The 27,929-nt window shown below is 40.4% G+C and overlaps 1 protein-coding gene across 3 annotated transcripts in view; it reads left to right on the top strand.

Annotated features, from left to right (window-relative positions):
- The window catches only part of MXI1 (MAX interactor 1, dimerization protein), a 117,481-nt gene that overhangs the window by 15,332 nt on the left and 74,220 nt on the right, over positions 1-27,929 (top strand). For 2 of the 3 annotated variants that reach the window (XM_060768385.2, XM_060768384.2), the window contains exon 2: positions 14,176-14,308. In XM_060768385.2, coding sequence (XP_060624368.2) covers positions 14,176-14,308 — 133 coding nt within the window. Of the gene's footprint in view, positions 1-12,201; positions 12,983-14,175; positions 14,309-27,929 lie in introns of those variants that run through there. The other variant, XM_060768386.2, reaches the window with a different exon arrangement.

The following is a 27,929-nucleotide window of genomic DNA, read 5'->3' as shown; positions in this document are numbered from 1 at the left end:
TAGTATTCATTAAAAATAACATAGTTGGGTTACTCACAAACTTCACGTATTCATCATACAGGTGGCGCAGTGGGTAAAACCCCTGTGCCGGCAGGACTGAAGACCGACAGGTCGCAGGTTCGAATCCGGGGAGAGGCAGATGAGCTCCCTCTATCAGCTCCAGCTCCTCATGCGGGGACATGAGAGAAGCCTCCCACAAGGATGATAAAAACATCAAATCATCCGGGCATCCCCTGGGCAACGTCCTTGCAGACGGCCAATTCTCTCACACCAAGAGTCACTCCTGACACGACAAAAAAAAAAAAATCCAGTTACAGTTTGGTTTGAAGGAGTTTTCTGTTTAGATAATACAAGGCATCTTTCTTAGAATCAACAGTCCAAAGTCTAAAGCATCTTTCTGTTCTGAGATTAATGGGTTAAATCCTTGTGCTGGCAGGACTGAAGACCAACAGGTTGTAGGTTCAAATCTGGGGAGAGCCTTGATGAGCTCCCTCTGTCAGCTCCAGCTCCCCATGTGGGGACATGAAAGTAACCTCCCACAAGAATGGTAAAACAGCAAAACATCCAGGCATCCCTTGGGCAACATCCTTGCTGATGGCCAGTTCTCTCACACTAGAAGCAACTTGCAGTTTCTCAAGTCGCTACTGACACGGAAAAAAAAATCTAAAGTGGAGTCTGAGATCTGAATAGTCCCAGATCTGATCACATGGTCTTCAACGCACAATATAGAGTTAAGGAAAACTGCATACCAATACACACATATACAATACAGCAAACAATCTGAATTCTATACCAACAAATTAGTAGTGGAGGCTTGAAGAAGGTTGCTATTTCCAACATATTTTGTGTATTTGTTTATTACTATATCACTCCTCGTAAAATCACTTCATTAACCTGACAGTTTACAATGCACTATATAAAAAACTGTAAAACTGGAATGGTAACATGTTGTCCAAAGTTAAATTACAAAAACTATTGCTATTTATACTTAGTCATATTTATCAATGTGCCTGCTGTGACACATTTTCATAAGATTTTAAATGACTACGTCAGAATCTCAGTATAGCTTCTTTTCCTTTTCCATGCTGAGACTAGCATTTTGTCTAAAGTGCTTCTTGGACTTCCTCACCAAAAAAAATCTTCCTTAATTCAAACCGGGCCCAAGTTATTCTGTTTGGCAAGTTGGGTGTGTGCTTATGAATCAGGTTTCTGTCAGGTAGGTGCCTTCTTAATTTCCAGACACTGTTACAGATAAAAAAGGGCTTGGCTGCTGAAATGCCATTTAATAAGGTATAAACATTCCCTTTCTCAAAAGGTCAGGAAGGAGAACACAACCCACTGATATCTCAGATTCTGGAGGAGATGCAGAACCACAAACATTTAAATCCGAAACTGAATTTCACATAATACTGCTGCCCTTTACACACACACTTCTTTTTTTTCTGATTGAAATAATGCGTATTTCTTGAGTGCCCTCTAATTTGATGTTGATTTGAGAATTCCAGTGGTCCTACTTAGCAGCTCATATTGTGATACTAAGTGGCTCTCCATCAATAACTATGAATCTTTTCATTGAAATCAATGAGAAATATAGTGTTTTTAAAGCAGACACAAGAAATACGTAGTGTTCCAAATGTAGTGAACTATAGCTCCCAGCTTTCCTTAGCATTGGCTATGCTGGCTAGAGCTACTAGAACTTGCAGCCCAACCATATCTGAAAGACCACATGATTACTATCCTTGGTTTAAAGGAAATGGAAATGCTACTTGTGATGTTTCAAACATCCCTCTTAGGGAAGTAATTTAATTAGGCCAAAGGAATAGTGCCAAAATGTGCACATTTTCAAGACCTCCAGATCTCCTCTGGTGTGATGTTGCCAAAAAAACGTAAGGAAGGAAAGATGAAGAAAAGAGAAAGAGGCAATGTTGAAATCATGAGGTCTGCATGGATCTTCAGATGGGATGTGGGAGGAAGTTGAAGATTTGCTCGTTCAGATCTGGTAGTTCCAGGTTGCACAATCACTGAAACGGGGGGAAAAAATAAACCAATAGCTAGTGATCTAATTTTGCATTATAAAATACATTTAGTAAATGAGACCACCAGTCTTCTCAGGTTCCTTGTCTGATAAGGCAACAGAAGCAATTGCACAATTCATTGTTAGAGGGGAAGAGTGTTTGGGATATCAGAATAGAAACCTTTGAATATCTCAAAAGAAACCTCCCAAACATAATATGCATTGCTTAAAAACATTACGAGTTTAGGATATCATGTTTAGTATGTAAATTAGTTAATAACACAGATTTCCTTAATTCTTGGGAAACTGTTTCCGCACAAAATTGCCCCATTTCTTAGATGGAGGGTTGAACTGAGAAGACAATGATTTACCAAAGAATTCTACTTTCAGCTGCTTTTAAAATGCCCCACTTTCGTTCTCCCATCCCAAGTTCCTTCTTTGCAAATAGAATTATAAGTTAGCACTGAGAAATACTGCAGTCTAGTTTTGCCTATTCTTGACCTCTGTAAAATTTGGCCCATATTTTCTAGCATGTTTGAATTTTTAAAATCTTTTTATATACATATTTCTTGATTTCTTCTCTATAATGTGGAGTGAGCCTCGGAATTCAATAGGACTTAGTTTTAAGCTCCCAGTGGCGCAGTGGGTTAAACCCTTGTACCAGCAGCACTGAAGACCGATGGGTCACAGGTTTGAATCCGGGGAGAGCATTGATGAGCTCCCTCTGTCAGCTCCAACTCCCCATTTGTGGACATGAGAGAAGCCTCCTACAAGGATGGTAAAACATTAACAACATCCAGGCATCCCCTGGGCAACGTCTTTGCAGATGGCCAATTCTCTCACACCAGAAGTGACTTGCATTATTTTTGCTAATTTTACAACTACAACATGATAGGATTTACTGGGAAAATAAACTCTACACCCAATTCCCAGCATGCCAAAAATGGCGTAATATTGGGGCTAGACCATGAAAAACGCAACTTTCTATCTTCTTCCAATGGAGCATCTTCCCCAAGACCAGATCAAATGGTTGGGGTCCCAAAGCAGTTCCAAAAATAGAGAACATTTTAGCGATTCTGGTAGAAATTAATACATGAATATTAAAGTGCAAGGTTGTTAGAAAGCAGCACAGGCATCTTCATTTATAACTTCTTAGTCCTTCAGAGACATGAATGGATTGATTCCTATGCCTTGTACTCACTTACTTACGCAACACACAAAGTGTTGATAATGGTTACATAAGAAAAGGAAGGCGGCTACGCCTGGATCAATTGCACCAAATGACCCATTTATAATCTGACCCTGATTTTGCCACACATATCTCTGTGTCCTGAAAAGAAAGGCCAATGTTTCCCAACTACAATGAGATCATTTCAGTGAAGACTGTAGTGTTCTGGCCAGTGCTGGAAGTGTGACAGCAATAAATGTGAATGGCAGCCCCCTTAAGGCCCAAATTACAGAGTCATAAATGTCAATCTATCTGTTATACTTGTAACCCTGCTTTTCCTCAAAGAACCTTGTGTGGCCAACACTTTATAGGCACAATGGTGACAATCATGATGAATGATCCTCCTTTCTCATAAGGCTTACTTCTGTGTATTGAAGTTGTACACATATGATTTATACTGGCCACATTGATCCCAATGCACATAGATTCTAACCACATGATCTCTACAGTGAAAATGGTGTTGGGGAGGGATTGTGTAGTTGGAATGGCTTTGTATACATAGACATTTTCTTCCATGTATGGCAATTGGGCAACTTTTATGAGGCAGGACCAGTAGATACGGTATCTTTTCCCTCATAAGAATGATATGCAGAGTGTTACAGTAGTTTTTGTTTGATTCTCAACTGGACTCTCAAGCTCTAATAGTTGGATTCAGTATTGTCAACTTCTGTACTAGTACTATTCACAGGTCTTTAGTCCAGTTTATGGACTAACATATACCCGATAGCACCTGAAAATCCAAAAATATATAGTTAAGTGCTACTCAAAGTGATGATGGGACCCATAATAATTCTCAAGCCACAGGTCGCCAGTTTGTTTTCAGAAAAGAAAGAAACAGTTATAGCCAAAGGGCACAAATTATGAGACTTGTGTCTGTTACATTAGCAAAATAATAGTAATAAAAATGTTACCATCCCATGTTTAATAGCCAGGAATGTAACTATAAGGGGAAAATGTGGGAAATTCCCTCCCAAATAAGTATGCTGCATGAACAATTAACATTTCCTTTTACTCTCCAGATTTTTAACATTGCAGATAGTGAAACATTGAAAAATTATTCAAACCTAGGATCCTTCTATTTACAGTATTCACAACCCCTTGGTAACTTTGCTCCTTTTCTTTCAGCACCTAACCTTTATTTCTAAATGCTCAGCAGAAATTTTAATTGTTGTCAATTTCTGAAATGTGAGCATTGAAAGAAAATTTCATTACATGCAGAATATTTTAGATGGAAGTGCCTTCATTCTTCCCACATTCCATAGGTAACTGCTTCCAACCACTAACATTACATTTTTTTAATTTCTACTGACCTTATAGTCAATGTGCCACCTAAAATGAATCTTCTACTTTGTTGGTATAAGGAAAACCAACATTTTCCTTAGCTCTAATTTTGACTAAGGTAACAGAGAATAGCTTTTTAAAAATGTTTCAGAAGCGACTTGAGAAACTGCAAGTCGCTTCTGGTGTGAGAGAATTGGCCATCTGCGGATATGTTGCCCAGGGGATACCTGGATGTGTTACCATCCTGTGGAAAGCTTCTCTCATGTCCCTGCATAGGAAGCTGAAGCTGACAGATGGGAGCTTACCTCATCTCGTGGATTCAAACTGCCCAACTTCAGGTCAGAGTTCAGCTGGCACAAGGGTTTAACCCAGGGGTCCTCAAACTAAGGCCCGGGGGCCGGATGCGGCCCTCCAAGGTCATTTACCCGGCCCCTCGCTCAGGATCAACCTAAGTCTGAAACGACTTGAAAGCACATAACAACAACAACAATCCTGTCTCATCAGCCAAAAGCAGGCCCACATTTCCCATTCAAATACTAATAAGTTTATATTTGTTAACATTGTTCCTCATTTTAATTATTGTGTTGTTTTAAAGTGTTTTTTACACTACAAATAAGATATGTGCAGCATGCATAGAAATTCATTCTTTTCTTTTTTTTTTCAAATTATAATCCGGCCCTCCAACAGTTTGAGGGACTGTGACCTGGCCCTCTGTTTAAAAAGTTTGTGGACCCCTGGTAACCCATTGCACCACCACAGGTCCTAAAGAGAATAGCTGATAGCTTTTATATGCAACACATTCATGTTTATCTCTACACAATTTGCAAGAGTAACAAGTACGTCATTATTTAATTACAAATGTAATCTGGTGCACATTTGCCTTGGAATAAGATACTTTGAACATAGTAGGTCTTGCTTTTGAGTAAATATGCACTAGGTTGTGGTGCACATCTCTAGTCTATCTTCAGGTATTAGCAATTGCAGATATTGGTTTTGCATAATCTGTCCTTCCTCTGCTGCAACTCTTTGTGAGGTATTTAAAAAAATGTAATATCTGGTTTGCAGAAAAGTCCTGATCAACTCAAGAGTTTGCTAAAATTTTTTGTGGTTTGACACTTGGTCCTAATAAAATATGCTTCTACTGTTGCTTTTGTATTTTGTTGTGTTTTAGTGGCAGCCCTTGTCCCATATGTTAGATTTCTGAGAAGTAACTACATTTCACATTGACATTCCCAGCCCAAACGTATTTTCTCTGAAGTATGTCCAATTGATTTTGATAGAATTGGCTTTCAAGGTAAACATGCTGAAGGCTGCAGCCTTCTTATATTTCCAGTTGACGATGCAGTTTTTTAATATCTGAGAAGTTTCCTTGCTCTAAGTACAAATTCTGGAAGTACAGCCATTGGATGAATGATGGAGGTTGCCCTTGCTTTCCTTCACACTTCACACATTATTCTTCACAGTGAGATTTTCATTAATACAGCTAAATGAACAGTTCTCGTCCACTGTTTCACAAACAGCGGATCGTGACTCCAAATGCCATCTCCTTAGCTCAATGTTAGGGTTCCAAAATTTTTGTCACGAGTGAAAGTTTTCTGAACATCACTTAGTGGCTGTTTTAGACATTTACACGAATCTGTTCTGCAGAGTTTACATTGGACTCTGCAGAAGATGCTTCAGCTGTACTTCATTAAAAAAAAATAAAACAAGCCTATTGAGCAAGGCTTTCAAGTGCTGATTTGCTATCAGTAAATGTTTGGCTTTTATACTCATTTATGTACTTATACATCTTGGGTCGCAAGTGGAAAAGTTTGAGAAGCCTTGCTCTAGAGCAGTAGTTCTCAACCTTCCTAATGCCCAACCCGTTAATACAGATCCTTATATTGTGGTGACTCCCAACCATAAAATTGTTTTTGTTGCTACTTCATAACTGTAATTTTGCTACTGTTATGAATTGTAATTTAAATATCTGATATGCAGGGTGTATTTTCATTCACTGGACCAAATTTGGCACAAATAACACTCAAATTTGAATACTGGTGGGGTTGGAGGGACATTGATCTTGTCATTTGGGAGTTGTAGTTGCTGGGATTTATAGTTAACCTACAATCAAAGAGCATTCTGAACTCCCCCAATGATGGAATTGAACCAAATTTGGCACTTGGCTCTCCCATGACCAACAGAAAATACTGGTCATGGGAGAGCTTGCGTTTTGGAGTTCCAGTTCACCTACCTCCATAGAGCACTAGACTCAAACAATGTTGGATCTGGCACAATGTTGGAACTTGGCACAAATACTCAATATGCCCAGATGTAAACACTGGTGGGGTTTGGAGAAATTAGACCTTGACATTTGGGAGTTGTAATTGCTGAGATGTATCATTAACATATGGTCAAAGAGCATTCCAAACCCAGTTACAATAGATCTGCACCAAACTTGGCACAATACCTACATGACTAACATTGAATACCGGTGGGATTAGAACTCTGGAAGTTGTAGTTCACCAACACCAAAAAGGAAGAGAAAGACAGGCAGAGAGATCTTCTCTGTCAAAGGGGTTCCTAAGACGATCAGAAATATGTGTTTTCTGATGATCTTTGGCGATTCCTCTAACCCCCCCCCCCTTTGGGGTCCCAACATCCAGGTTGAGAAACACAGCTCTAGAGGAAGATATTCCTGCCTCCAGAAGCTGAGATTTGGCAGGCTGGTTCTGAATATGCTTGACCTTGTGCTTTTAACGCCACCTAGAATGGATTAGCAACAAACATCCTATCTGACTAGCTGCCTCTCTACTATTGTTTTATTTAGCAGCACTGCTACACACACAAAATACGATGTGTCAGGATACAGTGGGCCCTATCATGTTGTAAAATGGTACCCCTTGTAAAGGGAAATCAAGTATTTTTTTGGGGGGGGGGGGTTAAATAAATGAATATTTGTTTATTTAAATAAATAAATAAATAGTTGAATCCATGGATTTAGAATCCATGCATACAGAGGATCAACTGCACATGGATTTCCCTTGGAAATTAAAGCCCTCACAGATTAAGTGGAAACGTAACAACTGTTTCCTCTCTATTGGCTTATTTTTTTTCATAGCTTCTTTTTGTCTTTTTAAATAACATGGATACAGTTAGCTGTCATTTTGTATACAAAGGAATCATGCTGTATATATGTTGCATACTAGCAGTCTCCATTATGCCAAAACATCCTTTTGTCCAGACAAATCTGTGCCTTTGAACTAGTGTTGTGATGCAGCTCTCTCTCCCCCCAGTGTAGCAGGTAGAGATTGGGCTGTTATGACCTTCATGGCTTAATCCATAAAAAATAAAGGACCCTTAAAATAAAATGCCTATAAATCCTTGACCCTTAAGATGCCAATGCACTTCCATATGGGATGTTTATACATTCCTAAAACTTTGGTATATGATAAATCCTAAAACGTTTTCTTCTTCTTGATCCAATGGTATTGGTATTCTTGACTAATACTGACATATCTTTGTGTGTATGCATGCGTACACTACACATACATATATATTGGCTGGAGGAAGGAGCACCAATGGAGCAAGATGCTTATATATATTCATTATACTATCAATTAACCAGCACATGTGGCGATTGGTAGATGTTGGATAACTGGTATTTGGTTGCTTGAGAGTTGCTATTTTTAAAAAATTGCCTAACTCATACCATATCCCATATTTTGCCATACTATAAACTCTGTATTGACTTATGGATATTGAAACAGTAATTAAAAGCAAATGAAGACAAACACAAATGTAATATAGCATGGCTTTACTGTATTATACACGTATTTTGGAGCCCCTGGTGGTGCAGTGGGTTAAACCGCTGAGCTGCGGAACTTGTCAACCAAAAGGTCAGCGGTTCAAATCCAGGAAGCGGTGTGAGCTCCCGCTGTGAGCCCCAGCTACTGACAACATAGCAGCTCAATAACATGCGAATGTGAGTAGATCAATAGGTACTGTTCCGGCAGGGAGGTAACAGCGCTCCATGCAGTCATGCTGGTCACATGACCTTGGAGGGGTCTACGGACAACAGCGGCTCTTCAGCAAAGAAATGGAGATGAAACACCACCCTCCAGAATAGACTTAATGTCAGGGGAAACCTTTAACCTTACCTTACGTGTATTTTAATTGTGGAAGTATTTTTAAAATTATAACTTGCTCCAGTATCTATATCTTGCATGTATCAATCTATATCTATGTATTATATGCATATGTGTGTGTATATGTGTGTGTGTGTGTGTGTGTGTGTGTATATATGCATCTGCTCATATCCTGCTGTTATATCTTGGTCATATGTGTGTGTAAGCATCTTACTTACATCTTGCTCCAGTATCAATATTTTTCGTATATATACATATACAGTAGAGTCCTGCTTATCCAACCTTTGCTCATACAATGTTCTATATTATCTAACACAGTCTGCCTCCTGCCCAGATCCACAGCTGTTTCAATACATTGCAATGTTTTAGTGCTAAATTCTACATAACGTTATCGTGGACTGTTTTTTCTGTTGATTTGTTGTAAAACATGATATTTTGGTGCTTAATTTATAAAATCATAATGTAATTTGAAGTTTAATAGGCTTTTCTTTAATCCCTCCTTATTATCCAACATTTTCACTTATCCAACATTCTGCTGGTCCATTTATGTTGGATAAGTAAGATTCTATTGTATGTATGTATGTGCAGTCAGTTTCTGACTTATAAGCAGCTCATAGTTACAAACGGGGGTGAGACAACAGAAAGTGAGAAAAATCTACCCTTCGGAAGGGAAATCTACTCCTGAAAGAGTTATCATGGGGAAAAGGTGTCTCCACTGAAGCTTTCTCGCCAATCCTTGTTTCCAAAACAAGCCAATTTTTTTTCAAAATCTAATCATTACAGAGCGATATATATATGGATGGAGTTACACTTTTGAAATGTACCTGTCCCAGCTTACAAACAAATTCAACTTAAGAACAAACCTACAGAACCTATCTTGTTCTGTAACTTGTGAACTGCCATAAACATCTGCTCCATTATATAGGTCTGTGTATACACATCTTACATATATTTTGCTCCAATATATATCTATGTCTTATATATGTAGTTTACTTCACTTCCTTCCTTTATTAAAGAATATGTATAATGATAATTGCCCCCTCCCATCCCTCTATGTCTCTAATGATACAACAGATTTATGTACAGAACTAGTTAACTAACATGGCTCCACAACTCACATATTATATCCTTTTATGGTCCTTCTTTTTCCCCCTTTTGAAAACAAAATAAAACTTACTAATTACAAGGCACCCCCAGCCTTTGTAGCAATAATAATAATAATAATAATAATAATAATAATAATAATAGGTGTGCAAAATAAAACTTACTTATTACAAAGCACCCCAGCCATTGTAATAATGATAATAATAGTAAAGGTAAAGGTTTTCCCCTGACATTAAGTCCAGTCGTGTATGACTCTGGGAGTTAGTGCTCATCACCATTTCTAAGTCGAAGAGCCGGCGTTATCCGTAGACACCTCCAAGGTCATGTGGCTGGCATGACTGCAAGGAGCACTGTTATCTTCCCGCAAAAGCAGTACCTATTGATCTACTCACATCTGCATGTTTTCAAACTACTAGGTTGGCAGAAGCTGGAGCTAACAGCGGGAGCTCACCCCGCTCCCCAGATTTGAACTGCCAACCTTTCGGCCAGCAAGTTCAGCAAAAATAAAACTTACTTATTACAAAGCACCCCCAATCATTGTAACAATAATAATAAGGATAATAGGTGTGCATAATAATAATAATAATAATCAGAGGCATTAATAATAATAATAATAATAATCAGAGTTGTGCAAAATAAAACTTATTACAAAGCACCCAAACTTTTGTAATAATAATAATAATAATAGAGGTGTGCATAATAAGAGATGTGCAAAATAAACTTACTTATTACAAAGCACTCTCAACCTTTGTAATAATAATAATAATAATAATAGGTGTGCATAATAATAATAGAGGCATGCATAATAATAATAATAATAATAATAATCAGTTGTGCAAAATAAAACTTACTACAAAGCACCTAAACCTTTGTAATAATAATAATAATAATAATAATAATAATAACTACAGAGGTGTGCATAATAAGAGATGTGCAAAATAAAACTTACTTATAACAAAGCCCCCTCAACCTTTGTAATAATAATAACAACAACAGAGGTGTGCATAATATGAGATGTGCAAAATAAAAGTTACTTATTACAAAGCCCCCCGACCATTGATTATTATCATTATTATTATAGGTGTGCATAATAATAATGAGACATGCCGCATTATCACAGGGTGTCTGCGACCCACACCACTGGAGAAATTACACTGCTTAGCCGGTATTGCACCACCTGACATCCGCCGGGAAGTAGCAGCCAATAGTGAAAGGACCAAGGCCGAGACATCTCCAGCTCATCCCCTGTTTGGGTATCAGCCGGCACGTCAACGACTTAAATCAAGACATAGTTTTCTTAGATCTACAGAGACACTCGCTGGAACACCCCAGCAAGCGAGAGTCCAAAAGTGGCAGGCCCAAACCCAGCACCTCAATTCATGGGTGATACCAGATGAGAGACTCCCCCCTGGGCACTCAGAAGACTGGGCGACTTGGAAGGCGCTGAACAGATTGCGCTCTGGCACCACGAGATGCAGAGCCAATCTTAAGAAATGGGGCTACAGGGTGGAATCCTCGGCATGCGAGTGCGGAGAAGAACAAACCACTGACCACCTGCTGCAATGCACCCTGAGCCCTGCCACATGCACGATGGAGGACCTTCTTGCGGCAACCCCAGAGGCACTCCAAGTGGCCAGATACTGGTCAAAGGACATTTAACCAAATACCAAATTTGCAAAATCTGTATGGTTTTTTTTTTCTTTCTTTCTTCTTTTTCCTTTTCTTTTTAATCTCTGTGTTTGTTTTGCTCTGTTAGAATTGTAATACAATGGTTGCTGATGACACGATAAATCAAATAATAATAATAATAATAATAATAATAATAATGTGTGCATAATCATATTTAGAGGTTTGCATAATAATAGTAATTAGAGGTGTGCAAAATAAAAGTTACTTATTACAAAGCACCCCAACCTTTGATTATTATCATTATTATTATAGGTGTGCATAATAATAATATGTGTGCATAACAATATTTAGAAGTGTGCAAAATAAAACTTATTACAAAGCACCCCACCTTTGCTGTAGTAGTAGTAGTAATAATAATAATAATATGTGTGCATTAGACTGTGTACACACACAGTCAAGCAGTATGCGTATGCATGCATATAAGTATGCATATATACACTCACATTCCTCAGTATATTGTAGGAATGCCAATACACAGAGAGAGAGAGAGAGAGAGAGAGAGAGAGAGAGAGAGAGAGAGAGAGAGAGAGAGAGCTCATAAAGGGAAGCAATGGAGGAGAGGCGCCTTGATGCCTGAGCAGCCTCCTCCTCCTCCTCCTTCCCTCGGCCAAGCCCCATCCCGTCCCAGTCCCTCCACTTTCCCCAGAATGCAACGCCGGCTGTTTTGCTCCCTTCCTCGCACGCGCCGAGCTCTCCAAAAACTCCATTTCCCAGGCGCCGCCGGGGCAGGGTCTCGTGTGCCTGGCTGTCCCTCCCCCTCCCCTCCCTTCCCCATGATTTCTAAGCAGAGGTAAACAAACTGTGAAAGAGGCAGGGACCGACAGGATCTGCTGCTGCTGCTGCAGGAGGCGGAGGGAAAGAGAGAGAGAGAGGCAAAAAGAAAGAAAGCGGCCAGATCCCGAGATCAAAAACAAGAGAGAAAGAGATTGAGAAAGACCTGGGACCATGGAGAGCAGTCTAGCCTTGAAGTGGAGAGGAAAGGTGTAGGGTCAGGAGAGGAAAAGGGCTGCAAGAGGGGGGAAAATGCAGGGTTAGTGGGAAAGAGAGGGTGGGGGGCAAGATCAGGGAGATAGGTCAGGACTTGGGGTGTATAAAAGGGGGGCAAAGAAAATCAATGGCAAGTTAAAGAGGGAAAATCAGGAGGAAGGGGTCTGGGGGCAGGGCAGAAGCAAGTCCTTTAGAGGCAGCCTCTGGTGGAAGGAAGGAGTTGAGGCTCTGCAGGAGTGGGAATGGTGGTGCCTCTCCAAGACCTCTTTCCCTGGTGAACTTCTAGGAAGCAGTAAAAGTGGCAACCTCTAGTTTCTTGCCTGCTCCCCTCCTCTTTCCCTGGTAGGGTGACTTGTTGTGAAGAGGCCAGTGGCAGGGCAAGGAAAGGGAGAGGCAAAGCTCCTGCCCCATCCAGTGCCCAAGAGGAGGGTTGTTCCTGCTCTTTGGGGTGGCAGGGAGACCCATCCGCCTCCAGGGCTATGGAGCGGGTGGAGATGATCAACATCCAGCGCCTTCTGGAGGCCGCTGAGTACCTGGAGCGCAGAGAGAGAGGTAACTGGGGGCAGGAGGGACCCCTCCTCATGGAAATCGGGGAGGGCGAATTGTTCTTAATGGGAAGGAGAGGTTTGGTGGGGGACAAAACATGGGTGCGAGGAGGCGCAAAGGGTGCATCTACACTGTAGAACGAATGCAGCTTGGCACCACTCGAATTGCCGTGGCGAAATACTATGGAATCCTAGAGGTTGTAGTTTTAGGAGGTCTTTAGCCATCTCTACCAAAGACTTCTGATGTCTCTGATTCCATAGTCATGGGAATTAAAGTGCCATCGAACAGCATTTATTCTACAGTGGAGATGTACTTGTATTGGCGGATCAACCTTCCACACCTCCTTTGATGCATCCCAGATGTAGCAGACCTCTTAGACCTGTGGAATCTGGATGCTAAGAATGCTAGTCAACAAAGATGGAAGGCCTTGGATTCATTAGAGAGATTTTTTGTTCCATGTCAGAAGCAATCTGAGAAACCTCAAGTCGCTTCTGGTGTGAGAGAATTGGCTGTCTGCAAGAATGTTGTCCAGGGAACACCGAGACGATTTTACCATCTTATGGGAAGTTTCTCTCATGTTCCTGCATGAGAAGCTAGAGTTTGACAGACGGGAGCTTACCCCACTCCCCGGATTCAAACCGCCAACCTGTCGGTCGACCAGTCATGGCAGTACAAGGGTTTGACCCATTCTGGTGTGAGAGAATTGGCCATCTGCAAGGACGTTGCCCAGGGGATGCCTGGTTGATTGACGTTTTACCATCCTGTGGGAGGCTTCTCTCATGTCCATGCATGAGAAGCTAGAGCTCGACAGATGGGAGCTTACCCCGCTCCCCGGATTCGAACCGCCAACCTGTCGGTTGACCAGTCCTCCCAGTACAAGGGTTTGACCCATTGCGTCCCACTGGGGATCCTAGTAGAGAGAGGCTCACTGTGTGTTGAAATCTCTTTCCAGTGTTCTGGGTCCTTCTGTGGCAACTGATATTAAGCTACACATCTTTTTATGGAAACACCCCTTTTGAAAGCAATATGTCCATAATCCACGAGTTCTTGTTTTGTTTTTGTGGTTGTCTTAAACCCAGAGAACTCATTGAGGGTTATTTGAGCATCCCCCAAGCCTGGTTGTCCTTGGGATTTCCAGTTTGCATCCCTGTTGACTGATTTTCTTTCTCTCTCTTCCTCTTTGCTGATGATTTTTGCAGAATGCGAACATGGTTATGCCTCGACCTTCCCTTCCATGCCGACCCTTGGACTGCAGGACCCAAAGCCACCGCAGCGGCTGAGCCGAGCAAGGAAGCATAGCAGTGGAGGGAGCAGTACGGGCACTGCTAACAGGTACAGCCCCAAGGAAGTCCAAAAGGGAGCTTGGGAGGCCATAAAGGAGAGAACGAGCCAAGTTCTTCATTCTCCCATTGGGCACGATAGGTGATGTTTTACTTGGCATATCTGCTGAAAGTTGGTTTCCTTTTCCTTTGCAGTCTCACTTCCCCTCGGCCCTTGATAATCTGCAGCCTTGTGCCTTTTAATAGATGTTTCCAACGTGCGATTGAGGGAACTGGCTCTTTAAATCTAGCAGAGCCAGCTTGCTAACTGGATACGTAATGCCTAGCCTTCTGCAGGTTGTCTGTGCCATGCTCCTTTTTATGTAACTTTCATCATTCATTCTCATGGAAAGCTTTTCTAAATAAGGACAAATTTCCTCTAGGGGCATTGAATTGATTTTGACCCCGATTCTATGCATGTTTACTCAGGAATCAGTCCTTAATGCAATCATTTGAGCTTCCTTCCAGGTAAGTATGTTAGGAACACAGTTACAATATTTCAAATTCAAGACAGCATAGAGATCTAAGATGCAGGATCTGGTCATATTTATTTGAATACTACCAACAGAAATGACTGCGAGCTTCTTGTGTTGCTTTTTTTGTAGCATTGTTATAACCATCTGTTTGGTACATTACCTTGAATGTCGATGTGCCACAGAGACTCAAAACTACATTACCAGCATGGGAATGGGTTGCCAAGTGGTAAAATCCTGCCTTCCTTTGTTTGTCTAATATCTACTGTGCAGTTGTGATTCTAGGCTAGTGGAGTGATTGGCAGAACATAAATAGAGCCATGCACAACAGGACACTGCAGCATTCTGTAGGATCCAAGTCATATTTTGTAACCCAGTACACCACATTCATAATTTCACTTTAATAATGATCTTTTCCCAAAAATAAAATTATTCTAGTGATCTTTACTGAAGTAGGATCTGCAGTAAAGAACACTAGAATAATTTTTGTATATTTGTATGATTCGGGGATGAACCACCTTAACCAAATGTACCCCAGAGAGTGTGACAGTCAGTAATTGTATCATAAAATGTATGTGTGTGCGGAAGGAATATTGCACTAAGGTTAATTGTTGTGTGCTTTCAAGTCACTTCTGACTTTTGGAAAGCCTATCATGTTTGTATGTGTGCAAGATTTGTTCAGAGAGGACGTGCATGGCTTCTTCTGAATCAGAGAGATTATGTATTGTCGAAGGCTTTCATGGCCAGAGTCACTGGGTTGTTTTAGGTTTTTTCGGGCTATGTTCTAGAGGCATTCTCTCCTGATGTTTCCCCTGCATCTATGGCAAGCATCCTCAGACCTCACTACCTCTGAGGATGCTTGCCATAGATGCAGGTGAAACGTCAGGAGAGAATGCCTCCAGAACATGGCCATATAGCCCGAAAAAACCTACAACAACCCAGAGAGATTATGATTTTTCCAAATTCACCCAGTGGCTTTCCACCAAGGATTTGAACTCTGACCTCTAGAGTCGTGGTCTTAACTCCCAAACCACTTCAATAACACTGCCTCAGTCTTATCAGAACCAAGTGATGCCTTCAGAATTAGCTACGTCATTGTGTGTTTCTTGTGTGGATACCATTCCAATCGAATGCCCTGTCACACTAAACAGAACATACAGATTTTGTCAATTTTTGCCAGTTCCCCCCAAAATTCAGGCTACTTCTGCCTGGGCTTTTGACTTAAATGCTTCAATGGGGTGGGAGCATGCAGGATTAGTACCCTAATCTAAATATTATGTATAGGAATGTAAACAGGATAAAGTAGATTCGGGATTGTGACGGAAAGAACAGAAGCTAAGATTGGAAGGAATCAGGTATAAAAGGAAAGATATGATTCGATGTCAGAGGAAGAGGATATGTTAAAATGAAAAGTCTGAAGACTTAGGCGTGTCGGTGATTCCAATTCTGACACCCAACAGCCCAATTCTATGCATGCAAACAGACATGCATCAGTCCTGTAAATGTCCTGAAACAAATTCCTAAGTGAGTAAATAAAGAATTGCAGCCTCAATTCCTTTGGTGCCATGCAGTGTTTTGTAAGTAAAATTTTGCACATAGTCTATAGACATACATTGTTGGCAAGAAGATTCTGAAGTGGCAGAAGCCACATCATTCTCGTGTCGTATTGGAGTTGTTTATATTACCTGCCAAGGCTGAGTTTATTACCCAAACAATTCTGTTTAGAAGAAAATCTCACTGTACTTGTGTGTGTGTGTCTTTGCATGTGTCTTAATGCTTGATAACAGAAGTGTGTAAGCAGGTGAAGAAGGCTGAACTGAGAATAAACCATTCAGTCAACCTTTGTCATCGTCATGTATTTCTTTCTGAATATCTAATATGGCTTGAATCATATATTTTTAAAGTGCATGCTGTATTTTGTTTAAGCAAAGGGGTTTTCACGATGAGGACGGCTGAAGTTGGGACAATTATTATTTCCTTGCTTCTGTGTTACTTCGGGATAAATGTTTCATTTGGCACCATTTTGCTTGCCTGCTATGAAAGAGTTGTCTTCACTGGATCGATTGTGAAGTTATATACCTTTTAAAATATTATTTTCAACACTGCTTGGTTTCTTTCCCTTTCCTTGTCTTTTTACTGATTACAGACTAACGGCAATTTTTGAGTATCATAACACTCCCAGCATGGAAACCTGTACTTGTTCCAAAATGTCAAAAAAGAACTGTAAACTGGACAGACATGAACTGGTTCTCTTTTGCTATTTGTATTGTACTATGCATAATATATCGCAATTGCAATATATTCACTATTTATCTCAGCCCTGGTCTTGTTTGATTCTCTGTCAATATGCCTGCATAGACTAGAAGGTGAAGAATATTGTTCCCAAAATCCCTTTGTCTTTCAGCATGACGTGGACATGGATGAGGGCAAAGGAAACCTTTTTAGTCCTCTATCTTGCACTCCTGTGTTAAGTTACCATCCTGCTTCTGATATTAAAAGTGAATTGGGTTAGGAGAGATGTATTAATTGGTAAATTTAATTAACACATTCCTGTCTTTTTGCCAAGATAGCACTTGAGGTTGCTAATTAGATAACAAATAGAAGGCATAAAATGAATTTTAAAATGCAATTAAAAACACATGAATAAAGTGAACCAGCAGTACCTGACTAGTCAAAGACTCGGCAACAAACCCAATGTGAAATTCCAAAGACCTGTCCAAACAAAAAGTACCTAAATTGATAGAATACAAAGTTAAGTCAAAGGACTTGGAGACATGGCTTCCCTTGACAACCTTCTTTTACTTTCTTAAAAAGAGCTTTTCCCACTTGGTGATCTTGGTTGAGTCACATATCCAGAGCCTCGGAAAACCTCATGATTGGTTTTGACTTAGGAGCACCATGAGTCAGATGGAACTTGAAGACACACAGCAACAATGTAAATCTACAGACATGTACAGATACCACCACTTCAGATGAAAATTGTACAGCTCTAAATAGCCAGACGTGATCACTCCATCACATCTGGTCCAGCCTTGGCCTCCTTTAGATAATGTAATGAAGGACTGTGTGTTATGTTCCCCATGTGGTGCACGCAGTGCTCTTCTTTCACTTGTCATCATATGTTCATAAAATCATGGAAGAGGTCACAAAGGCCAGCCAACCCCTTCCATGCAGAAATACAAAATCCAAATACATATAGATTTTTTTTGGACTAAATCTCCCAGAATCACACTGACTGTAGGATTCTGGGAATTATAGCTTTAGCCAAATAATACGAAGAAGAAGAAGAAGAAGAAGAAGAAGAAGAAGAAGAAGAAGATGATGATGATTTTTTAGTCCAAAACTCTATAATTCCTGAAATCTCTATAACATACCAATTATAGGTTTGTCACAACAATAAGGTTTATTTCAGTAGAATAATCTGCATGATCTGATTAGTTAGAGACAGTAAGATGGAATAAAGTACTGTATCCATAACCTCTGTATATGAGGAAAGGGGGCAGGAAATATATATGCACTTGCTATGCTCTCCTTCTGTCCCCATTTTCCTTGTAGCTGTGGGAGGGTGATTGTAGCAGAGAACCACCTGCTTCTTCTCTGTGCTTCTATATAAAGTCTCTAAAAATCCTGAATAGGACTAACGTCTTGGAGTCTCTTGGAGAACTTCATATAAAACACTACACTTGGTGGTCATTTGTGCTGTAGGAGTTCCACTGAGTCCAGGTTTCCACAAGTTCTTTATTGACAATAACTGAATCAGTCAAATAACCTCAAAACCAATTTGTAGCACAGCGTTCTCCATCATGGTGGGTTCCAGATGTTTTGCCATTCACACGAGTGGTGGTCCAAAATATATGGAAGATACTAGTTTGGGAAAGGCTGCTGCTGTCCAAGTAGATGATTGGGAATTTTCTTTGTTGCTTGAATGGCAATGGGTGCAAGAACATCAAGTTCCTTCCTTCAAGAATTATTGTTTGGGTACTACATGTACATGTTAATTTTAAGTGTAGAGAGCTAGACTCTGCTGCATGACCTCTGCATGTTTTAGGGCTTGTGGGAAAGCCAGCGTGTTGTAGTAGTTGACTGTGGAATATGACTATGGAGACAAGGTTTTGAATCCCACTCAGCCATGGAAACTTATTGGGTGACCTTGGGTACTTCACGCTCTCTATGTCTCAGGGAAAGTCAAGGGCACCCCCCCTTCTGAGCAAATTTTGCCAAGGATCACTATAAGTCAAAAATGAATTGAAGACACAAAACAATAACAACAACAACAGCAAGGTTGTTGTTGTTTTTTTTTATATATATCCCACTTTTTTATCTCCGTATGGAGACTACTAGCAGCTCACAACTAAAACCATTTCAATACAACTTAAAATATACAAATATTAAAACTGTATTAAACAACATTAATATTAAAACAATCCAGGTTAAAACCATAAAAGCATATAAAGTCACATCACAAAAGGTTATACAGATTTACTGCCATCAATATTGTACAATCATCCTCCCACATTAGATGGCTTGGGTTTTCTGGATTTAATTATTCACAGATTTGATTAAAGTGCTTTCTCTAGGAATCTCCAGGTTCTCCAGTGTGGCTTAGTTTCCTGTGGTCATGCTGGGGGACGTACAGATTTCTTGTGAAAACTACTCTCTTGGACTGTAGGCCAGTGGTTCCCAACCTTTCTTTGACCAGGGGCCACTTTGACCAGGGAACACTTTGACCAGGGATCACTCTCCAACATTAGTACCAAAAGGATTACAAATCAGTTTTTGGTCAACTTTAGATTTAGTTTGGGGTGTTGATTCAGAAAATAGCATTAGATAGACCAAATCAGCTCTATTTTCTGATACAGAACATATGCCATGGTCAGCAACAGGGTAGGAGTGGCAGGTGGTGCAAAAGGAGCAGAAATAAAATAAAGAGAGAGGAGGCTTGCGGACCAGATTTTCGTCCTCACGACCCACTGCTGCTCCGTGCCTCACAGATTAAGAACCACTGCTCTAGGTCCTTGAGTGTAATTCTATAGTCAACTTCCAAGAGAAGTCCAACAGAGTCACGTTAGAAGGCCTAGAAGTTCATAGGAAGGTGTTTTCTTAGTAAAATTCATAGCAAATTCTTTATTTGCATTTTTTCTCACTTTTGTGGGGTCTTGTGTTCCCAATCCAAGCAAATGTGGAGGGCTGACTGTATATGCTTCCCATTTCATGCTTACTCATGATAGATTGGACTTGGGCTTGGATTTTATCTTTTTTCTAAACAGATGCCATTTTGTCTCGTTAATAGTTTGTTTGCCTGTGAATCACTTCTTTAACTGTGTACACCAAAGCCGTGCCTCATCAAGTCCTACTCCTACAGAGCCCTTAATTGTTTCAATAGGACTTGTGTGGGAGTAGAGTCTGGTGGACGGCTGCCGCAGAGGTTCTTCCATAGCCAAAGCATTATTGCATGAGCAGGAAATCAAGACAACCACATGCATGAGAACGGGTGTTTTTTCCAACATATAATCAGGTTAATGAAGTTAAAATGGACTGTTGTGTAAGCCAACAATCTAACTGGGTTCATGAAAGGACACAACAAATTGGGGATAAGTGCACTGGTGGCTATTAGTAGGCAGGGTCAGGAGGTGCAGCTTCATGCCCAGATTATGCAGGAAAATAGGAGCAAAATATTCATGGGGGCCAGCTTAGTTTTTTTAAAAACATCTCTTCTTTGATGAGACCGAGTTGATGAAACTCTTTCACACAGCCATATAACCCAGAATATCAAGGCAGAATAACTCACAAACTGGAATATCTGAGTCCACACTGCCATACATCCCATTTAATAATGTGTGATTTTATTCAGCTGTGTGGAAGGGCCATAGTTGCTTGGTGTATGAAGCTATGGCATTTTGGCCCATGACTATATTTCTATTTTGTTAAAACAAGCCATATAAAGTGATTGTGTGCCAAAGGAATATCATTTTAAAGGTCTGAAAGCAAAGTAGATCTGGGAAAGATGTAACTTTTCTGGGGTTGATGGGGAAATAGCATGTTCTTCAGTACCCCCTTTCCTCTCTCTCTGGCTGTTTTCCTTCTCCTCTTGCTCTTCTTGTTCTTCTTCATCCTATTTCTTCCTCCTCTTCTCCCCCTTCCCCTTCCCTGCAAAAACCAGGACTGCTAGCATCCTTTTTGTGACACATTGTTTTGAAAGGCACGTAACAGCAAATGTTGCCTTCAGAACAAGCAATTCAGTATTGAGAATACTCGTGCAAATATAATGTTTCAGAATGCAGAATTTGGCTTTTTAGAGTCTTCCATATTTACCTGACAATGAAGCTGCGCTGAACACACACCGGGATTTGTTTCCAAGCAGATATGCATGAGGTCATGCTTGGATTTGGAGATAGTTGTGAACATACTAGTGAGGAGGAAAGACTACAAATGAGCTGATTGTGAAAAAGAGCTACAGACAAATGAAATGTACCAGTATGTGAAAATACCCTAATCCCAGTAGGTGTCACATTGGTCTGTAATAGAGAGACATAAAACATCAAGGGAATGAATAGCTTGACAGGAAGATGAACTCTGCTGTATCCCTTATTTCATAGGCTCTAGGGAATTTGTCAGACGTGTATGATATCCTGCAGAAGGATCTATGTCGATATACATGCTGCATGGAAAAGCTTACAGAGGAGTAAAGTCGTGTAGTTTAAGAGTGTTCAAAGAAAAAAAAATATTGGCAGCAGGAGGAGCATTATTGCACCGATAAAAATAAAGTCTTCCCATTCTTATGAATCAGTTGCTGAGGGCAATGTCTGACATCACTCTATTGTCCTTTTTCTGAGAATATATCTGCAGTAATGGAAACTAAAAGACTTGTCCATGTCTGCTGATACATGCAGACCTCATTCTTATTTATTTCCAGGCACACTGTCGTGGATATTCAGGGCATAATTCTGAGTAATTTGAAATAGCTTTGAGTCAAAATGGAAGGTGAGATCTACATTTCATGTGAAAGAAAACCCTCTTGTAGAAATTTTTCATGACCCTTGGTGAAAAGGGTATAAAACTATTATTTTGGCAGGCAGTGGTTGAAGTAATGGAACTTTATTGCCAAGCCTGATATTCTTCTGCCCCAGTTCAGCTACATCTTTAAGAAAGCAAATGGCTGCCCAATAAACAGACATCCCAATGAAAGTAATGCAGGGTGGGAAGATGGTTTTTGCACTGGAATGAATGCTCTGACCTGGCTTGTGATGTGTTGCAGGAAGAGAGATGGGGCAAAATATTAATTCATATATTCAAAAAGTAATTCTGGAGAAAGGATATCATCTGGTTTTTTGTCCTATGAGCCTGTTGTCCTTTCTTTTAGGTTCTGCAGAGTGAGAGCATTGGTCTTTCATGAAGTCATCATATACTCCCACTTGGTGCTATGGAATTGTTCAGCTGTGTTGGCTGGACTGCTGGCAGTTTTTCATTTTATCGTGTGACTGGCTTGAGTACCCAGCATTGCCTGGGTTATTTGAAAAAGTCATTTTTAAAAATTGCATAAGGTTGTAGGTGAACTACAACTCACATCATGCCAGGTTAACTCTGAAAAACTCAGTATTTAAAGTTTGTTATGTTGGGCAAGGTTGCTCCAGATGCAACATCGGTGGAGTTCAGTGTGTTCTCTGGCTGTAGGGTAAACTACAACTTCCATTATGGCAAGTCAGTCCCCTCAATCCCCTCCAGTAGGTTGAATTAGTCATGGGGGTTCTGTTTGCTAAGTTTGGACCAGGTCCATGATTGGTGGAAATCACAGTTTTTCTGGTTGTGGGTGAACTACAACTCCCAGGAAGAAAGTTCTCCCCAAACCCCTCCAGTAATCAAATTTCAGCATTTCAGGTATGTGTGCCAAGTTTGGTCCAGATTCACCAGTGTTTGGGTTCACAGTGCTCTCTGGATGTAGGTGAACTACAACTCCCCCAAATCAAGGTGAATTTTCCCCAGTCTTTCAGTATTTTTTGCTGGTCATGGGGGCTCTGTGTGCCAAGTTTGGTCCAATTCCATCTTTGGTGGAGTTCAGAGTGCTCCTTGATTGCATGTGAACTATAAATCCCAGTACCTACAACTCCAAAATGTCCAGGTCAATTCCATTCAAAACCCACCAGTATTCACATTTGAACATATCAGGTATGTGTGCTAAGTTTGGTCCAGATCCATCATTGTATGGGTTCATAGTGCACTCTGGATGTAAGTGAACTACAACTCCTATAAATCCCTCCAAATTCTCAATTTTTTTGTTGGTCATGAGGGTTCTGTGTGCCAAGTTAAGTCCAGGTCCATCATTGGTGGAGTTCAGAGTGCTCTTGGATTGCAGATGAATTATACATCACAGCACCTACAACTCCTATAAAGAATGGTGAATTCTCCCCAAACTTCTCTAGTATGTTCAGTTACTGATCAATTCCTGTGTTTGCTGTGTGCTATAGAAAATAATAGGGAAGGGCTATGGGATAGGCAGTGGACGGGGTCATGCAAATCCACACCAGCTGAAAGTCAGAAACACTGGGATGTCTGTGGTGGAGGAAACAGAAAATCTAGGATTAAATTGTCCCCATATGAAAGCCTTCACTTGGGTAGTGGGCAATATGGTGTTTGTGGAGGACACTGACTTGGGTCTTGTACATGTCCATGGCACTCACTATAACCTGCAGTGTCATTAGAGGGAGGGCCTTTGGTGTCTCTTGAGCTATATCTGTTTGTGGAGGCAGGAGCTTGTTTGTGTAAGTGGACACCTCAGCCACACAGACACATACATTTTTATTATTTGTAAAGAGTAGAAATAGGGTGTACGAGTGACTGGGTGCATTGTGGGTGTATTGGAAACCCTTTTACCCACTCCAATGCATCCTTTGCATAGTGTTCGCTTTAAATGCAATGAAGGTTTTGCACAATTCTGACCCAAGTCTCTATTGTCTCTTCCATTGCATTGTGTGCTGTCTACAGATTCAGGCTGTATGCACTGACATCTCCCTTTTCGTTTTCTTGTTAAAACTGGAAATACTATTGAGTGCATATTGTGCTCATTGTAGGGAATGGCAATTGTGTTACACAAATAGTTACTTTGCACCATGTCACCACAGGAATGTATATATATATGTAGACTGATCTTATGCAAGCTTATTCCAAAGTAAATTTCACTGTCTTAGGCTGGACCAACTCCCATGTAAGAGGACAAAAGATTGTTGTCTTCACGGATTTGCTTTATTGTTGGTATTTGTATCGCTCCTTTGGATAAACTAGGCGTCTAATAAAATAAGTCATCCTGAAACAACAGCAAACAAAAAGCAATAAACAAATAGAGAACGGTTACATAAAACAACAAATAAAATAGCATTTTGTTGTTCTTTAAAAGCCTTGATGACTACATCTGGTTTGGCTTTATTTCAAAAACAGTTTAAGAACAGATAACAGTTGAAAGCAAGGCCCTGTTCTTACAATTCTTATGCATTAATCCATTGGAGCTTCTCTTCTGGATGTCAGAATTTGCAGTATTTATCTGGTGGGATTTGAGAGGGAGAAGGATAAATTGAAGCATTTGGGCAATATTAAATGAATTCCCTAAAAATTGTTCAGAATGTATTAGAAGATAATATTGGTGTGGATTTTAGCTTCCTTTTTTGACTGCTCAGAAGCAAAGAATTCCCAATCTTCCTTTTTAAACAGATACTGTACATTAAAATATATATTTGCCTTTCTTTTTTGACCGAAACACCCCACCTTTCTCTGTTCTTTCTGTGTTTAAAATGTAAATATTGACATAGCTTCATGGGATCATTTGTTCTATTACTTAATATAACATAATTTAGCATAACTTCATGAGAAACTTATTAAGTCATTTTTAGAAGTGCCAATTCATCTGTATTTTAAAAAGTCTTGCAAATCTAACCACTGGAGTGTAAATAAAGTATAATTGTGGTGCCCTTGGTTATGGGTGATTCACAGATGTTTAAGTGATTAGATTTCTCTGCAATAAACAGACTTGGGATTCAGCTCCTTACTTCTTTGTATAATTCCTCATCGTTTCGGTGTGGGTGCCCGTAGATTTATTGCAGTGTAAATGCAAGTCACCTAAACTCTGCTTGGACCCAAATATATGTTTGCAAATACATATGTATCTATAGCAGTGATTCCCAACCTTTTTTGACCAGGGACCACTTTCCAACATTAGTACCAAAAGGATTACGAATCAGTTTTTGATCAACTTTAGATTCGGTTTGGTTATTTGGGGTGCTGATTCAGAAAATTGCATTGGATAGACTACATCAGATCTAGTTTCTGATACAGAACATATGCCATTCAGTAGTCATCATCTGCTCTTCCGCAGAAAACCATATTTAATAATCTATAGCCACGGACCTTATTTTAGGTCTTGCAGGCCACGAGTAGACTGTGGCCCACAGGTTGGGAACCACTGATCTGTAGAGACATAGTTAATATTTGTACATTCTGTTCTGTGAAAAATGACTAAATCTTTGGATGCTGATAGGCAGATGAGCCACCACTGTACTTGAACATCAATGAAGCACAACTGTATTGATGGCATTAGTGTTACTCCAATTTTCTGTGACTGCATGAAGAGTTTGGAAAGGTACATTTTGGGGCTTTAATTCCCAGAGTTCTTCCAGCCAGCACAGCCACTTAGAAATAACTTAGAAAGCATCAGATTATTTGGTACTGAGTCATCCCTAAGACACACATCTTTTGTCTCTGCCTCTTTCTGATATGACAACTTAAAAGGGGCGAAAGCCTCTGAATTTTTTATCCTATGCCGCCCACAAAAATACGGATGCTGTTCAGCTTCTAGTAATGCCTTGCAAGTGCAAATATTTGTGGACTGAGAGGGTTTCATGGTAGGAGGCAGATGTGCGCTCAACACAAAATACCTGTTCTGCTTGAACTTTCATTCCAGATCCCTGTGGCAAAGGGAGAGTCTTGCAATAGGTGATGCTTTCTGACAGAACTAGGCTGCTCACTTCTACCCGTATATTGCTCTTCCTGTTGGCCAAGAAAATAGGAGTGGTGTATATTGTGGAAATACATCTTGATGCCTTTCAATGGTTTCTAATCCATCTTGAAAGTACTCAGTTTCAGCTGCCGCCCAAATGGATGGGCTGGATATTTTGGTTGTGCAGCAAGATGACTGGATCTTTCTGTTATTCCAGCACTAGAAGTTATTGCACTAGAAATGACTGCTTTATAACCAAGGACTGCTGTAGAACTATTCAATACTACTGACTCAAAGATGCTCTTCTGGTTAAACCCACCCTTTGGAAAAATCATTGGTGCAGACAGTATTAGATAGAGGTTAGATGAGAGAGGTCCGTGCTCATATGGTCATGCAGTCATAGAGCATCCCAGCTGACATTGGCACACTCAGACATTTTTTTTTCAATTTAACAGTGTTTGAGTGCCTTGATCCCCCCAAATTATCTCAAATGACCTCTTTTAAGGTCTTATAGTTGGAGGCAGCATAGCTTTCCTGTAGGTCTGAAAACAGTCTGATATTCCTATCAGGTTGATCACAGGAGGCCAGCTGCAGGAGCCGCCTTCATTATCAGAAATGGACTTCATATATTTCTTAGAAAAGGGAACATCGCTGTTGCTAGGCTTTCTAGCCAGAGTTAGTGATTGGTTGACTGGCTTCATGCCTACTTTTTTCCTTCAGTGGGCCTGACTTACCATAGTGTGCTTGATCTTACGGTTGAACAGATAGTTGTGGCTGTTGCTGTTGTTTTATTATATGTCATCAACTTGTCTCTGACTTCAGATGATCCACTCCAAGAGTTTTCTTGGCATTTATTTAGAAGAGATTTGCCATTTCATTTCCCTTAAACTTAGACTTGCCCAAGTAGGTTTTCGTGGCTGAGCAGAGATCCTAGTCTCCTGCGATCTTAATCCAAGGTTCATGTTATTGTTTATATTTGTTCTGTCGCTTCTGACTCTTTGTGACCTCATCGACCAGCCCACGCTAGAGCTCCCTGTTGGTGGTCACCACCCTCAGCTCCTTCAAGGTCAAGCCAGTCACTGGCTTGAATCCATCTTGCTCTTAAGTCAGCCCTTCTTCCTTTTTCCTTCCATTTTCCCCAGCATCATTACCTTCTCCAAGTTTTCCTGTCTTCTCATTATATGGTCAGAGTACTTCATCTTTGTCTCTAATATCCTTCTCTCCAGTGAGCAGCCGGGCATTATTTCCTGGAGTATGGACTGGTTTGATCTTCTTGCGGTCCAAGGCACTTCTTCCTCCAACACCACAGTTCAAAAGCGTCTATCTTCCTTCATTCAGCTTTAGGTATGGTCCAGCTCTCGCATCAGGCATGTAGCCGGGGGGGGGGGGGGAGGGGCTCGGGGGGGCTTCAGCCCCCCTGAAATTCTCATGGTGGTTCGCGAAAAGGCCTTACTGGTGCATTACTTAAACTGTTATGTTTATTCATATCATGATCTGATCACCATACTCAATATATCCCATATGATACAAAAGGTTTGCTAGGGTAGACCCTCTTTCACTCAGACTCAGCCCCCCCCTGAAACTCAGCCCCCCCGAACCCCCCCTGAAAAATATTCACCCCCCCCCCCAAAACGAAATCCTGGCTACGGGCCTGTCTCGCATCCATAGGTTACTACAGTGGATACCATTGCTTTATATCACTTTATATGTTCAAATCACTGCACAAAAAAGAGTAGATCATTGGTCTGACAAATATTGGTCTGACAAATGTTTCTAGTAGCTGAGCATCTGTATTTAAAGACTACTGTCCTGGGTTATTTCAGGCTAAAAGTGCACATCAGAAGTGTACACAATGTTCTTTATCCTAAGAGATATCAGGGGCATTTCCCTTTTATAAGGAAAATCGAAATAGCTCAAATAAGCTAAGCATGATGTACAAAATTCTTCACTGACTAACTCTGAAAAGGTCTTTAAAAAAACTACTTAAAATGATGATATTTAAATTCTTAGTGGGAAATCAAACTACAAAATAAAGTTGTTGCTGCAGCCTAGAACTCTTCAATGTGGCTCAAACCTCTCTACTCCTCAGTCCTGAATATCTTGATTCGAGAACATAGGATATAAATCCTTCTTCTTTTTTTGAAGCCAGCCCTGCATGTGTGGATATCGACTCTTGGCAT

The sequence above is a fragment of the Anolis sagrei genome, chromosome 3 (assembly GCF_037176765.1).
Source record: "Anolis sagrei isolate rAnoSag1 chromosome 3, rAnoSag1.mat, whole genome shotgun sequence".
Classification (NCBI taxonomy): domain Eukaryota; kingdom Metazoa; phylum Chordata; class Lepidosauria; order Squamata; family Dactyloidae; genus Anolis; species Anolis sagrei.
Note: the sequence above shows the minus strand (reverse complement) of the source record. Positions and strands in the feature narration are given on the sequence as shown.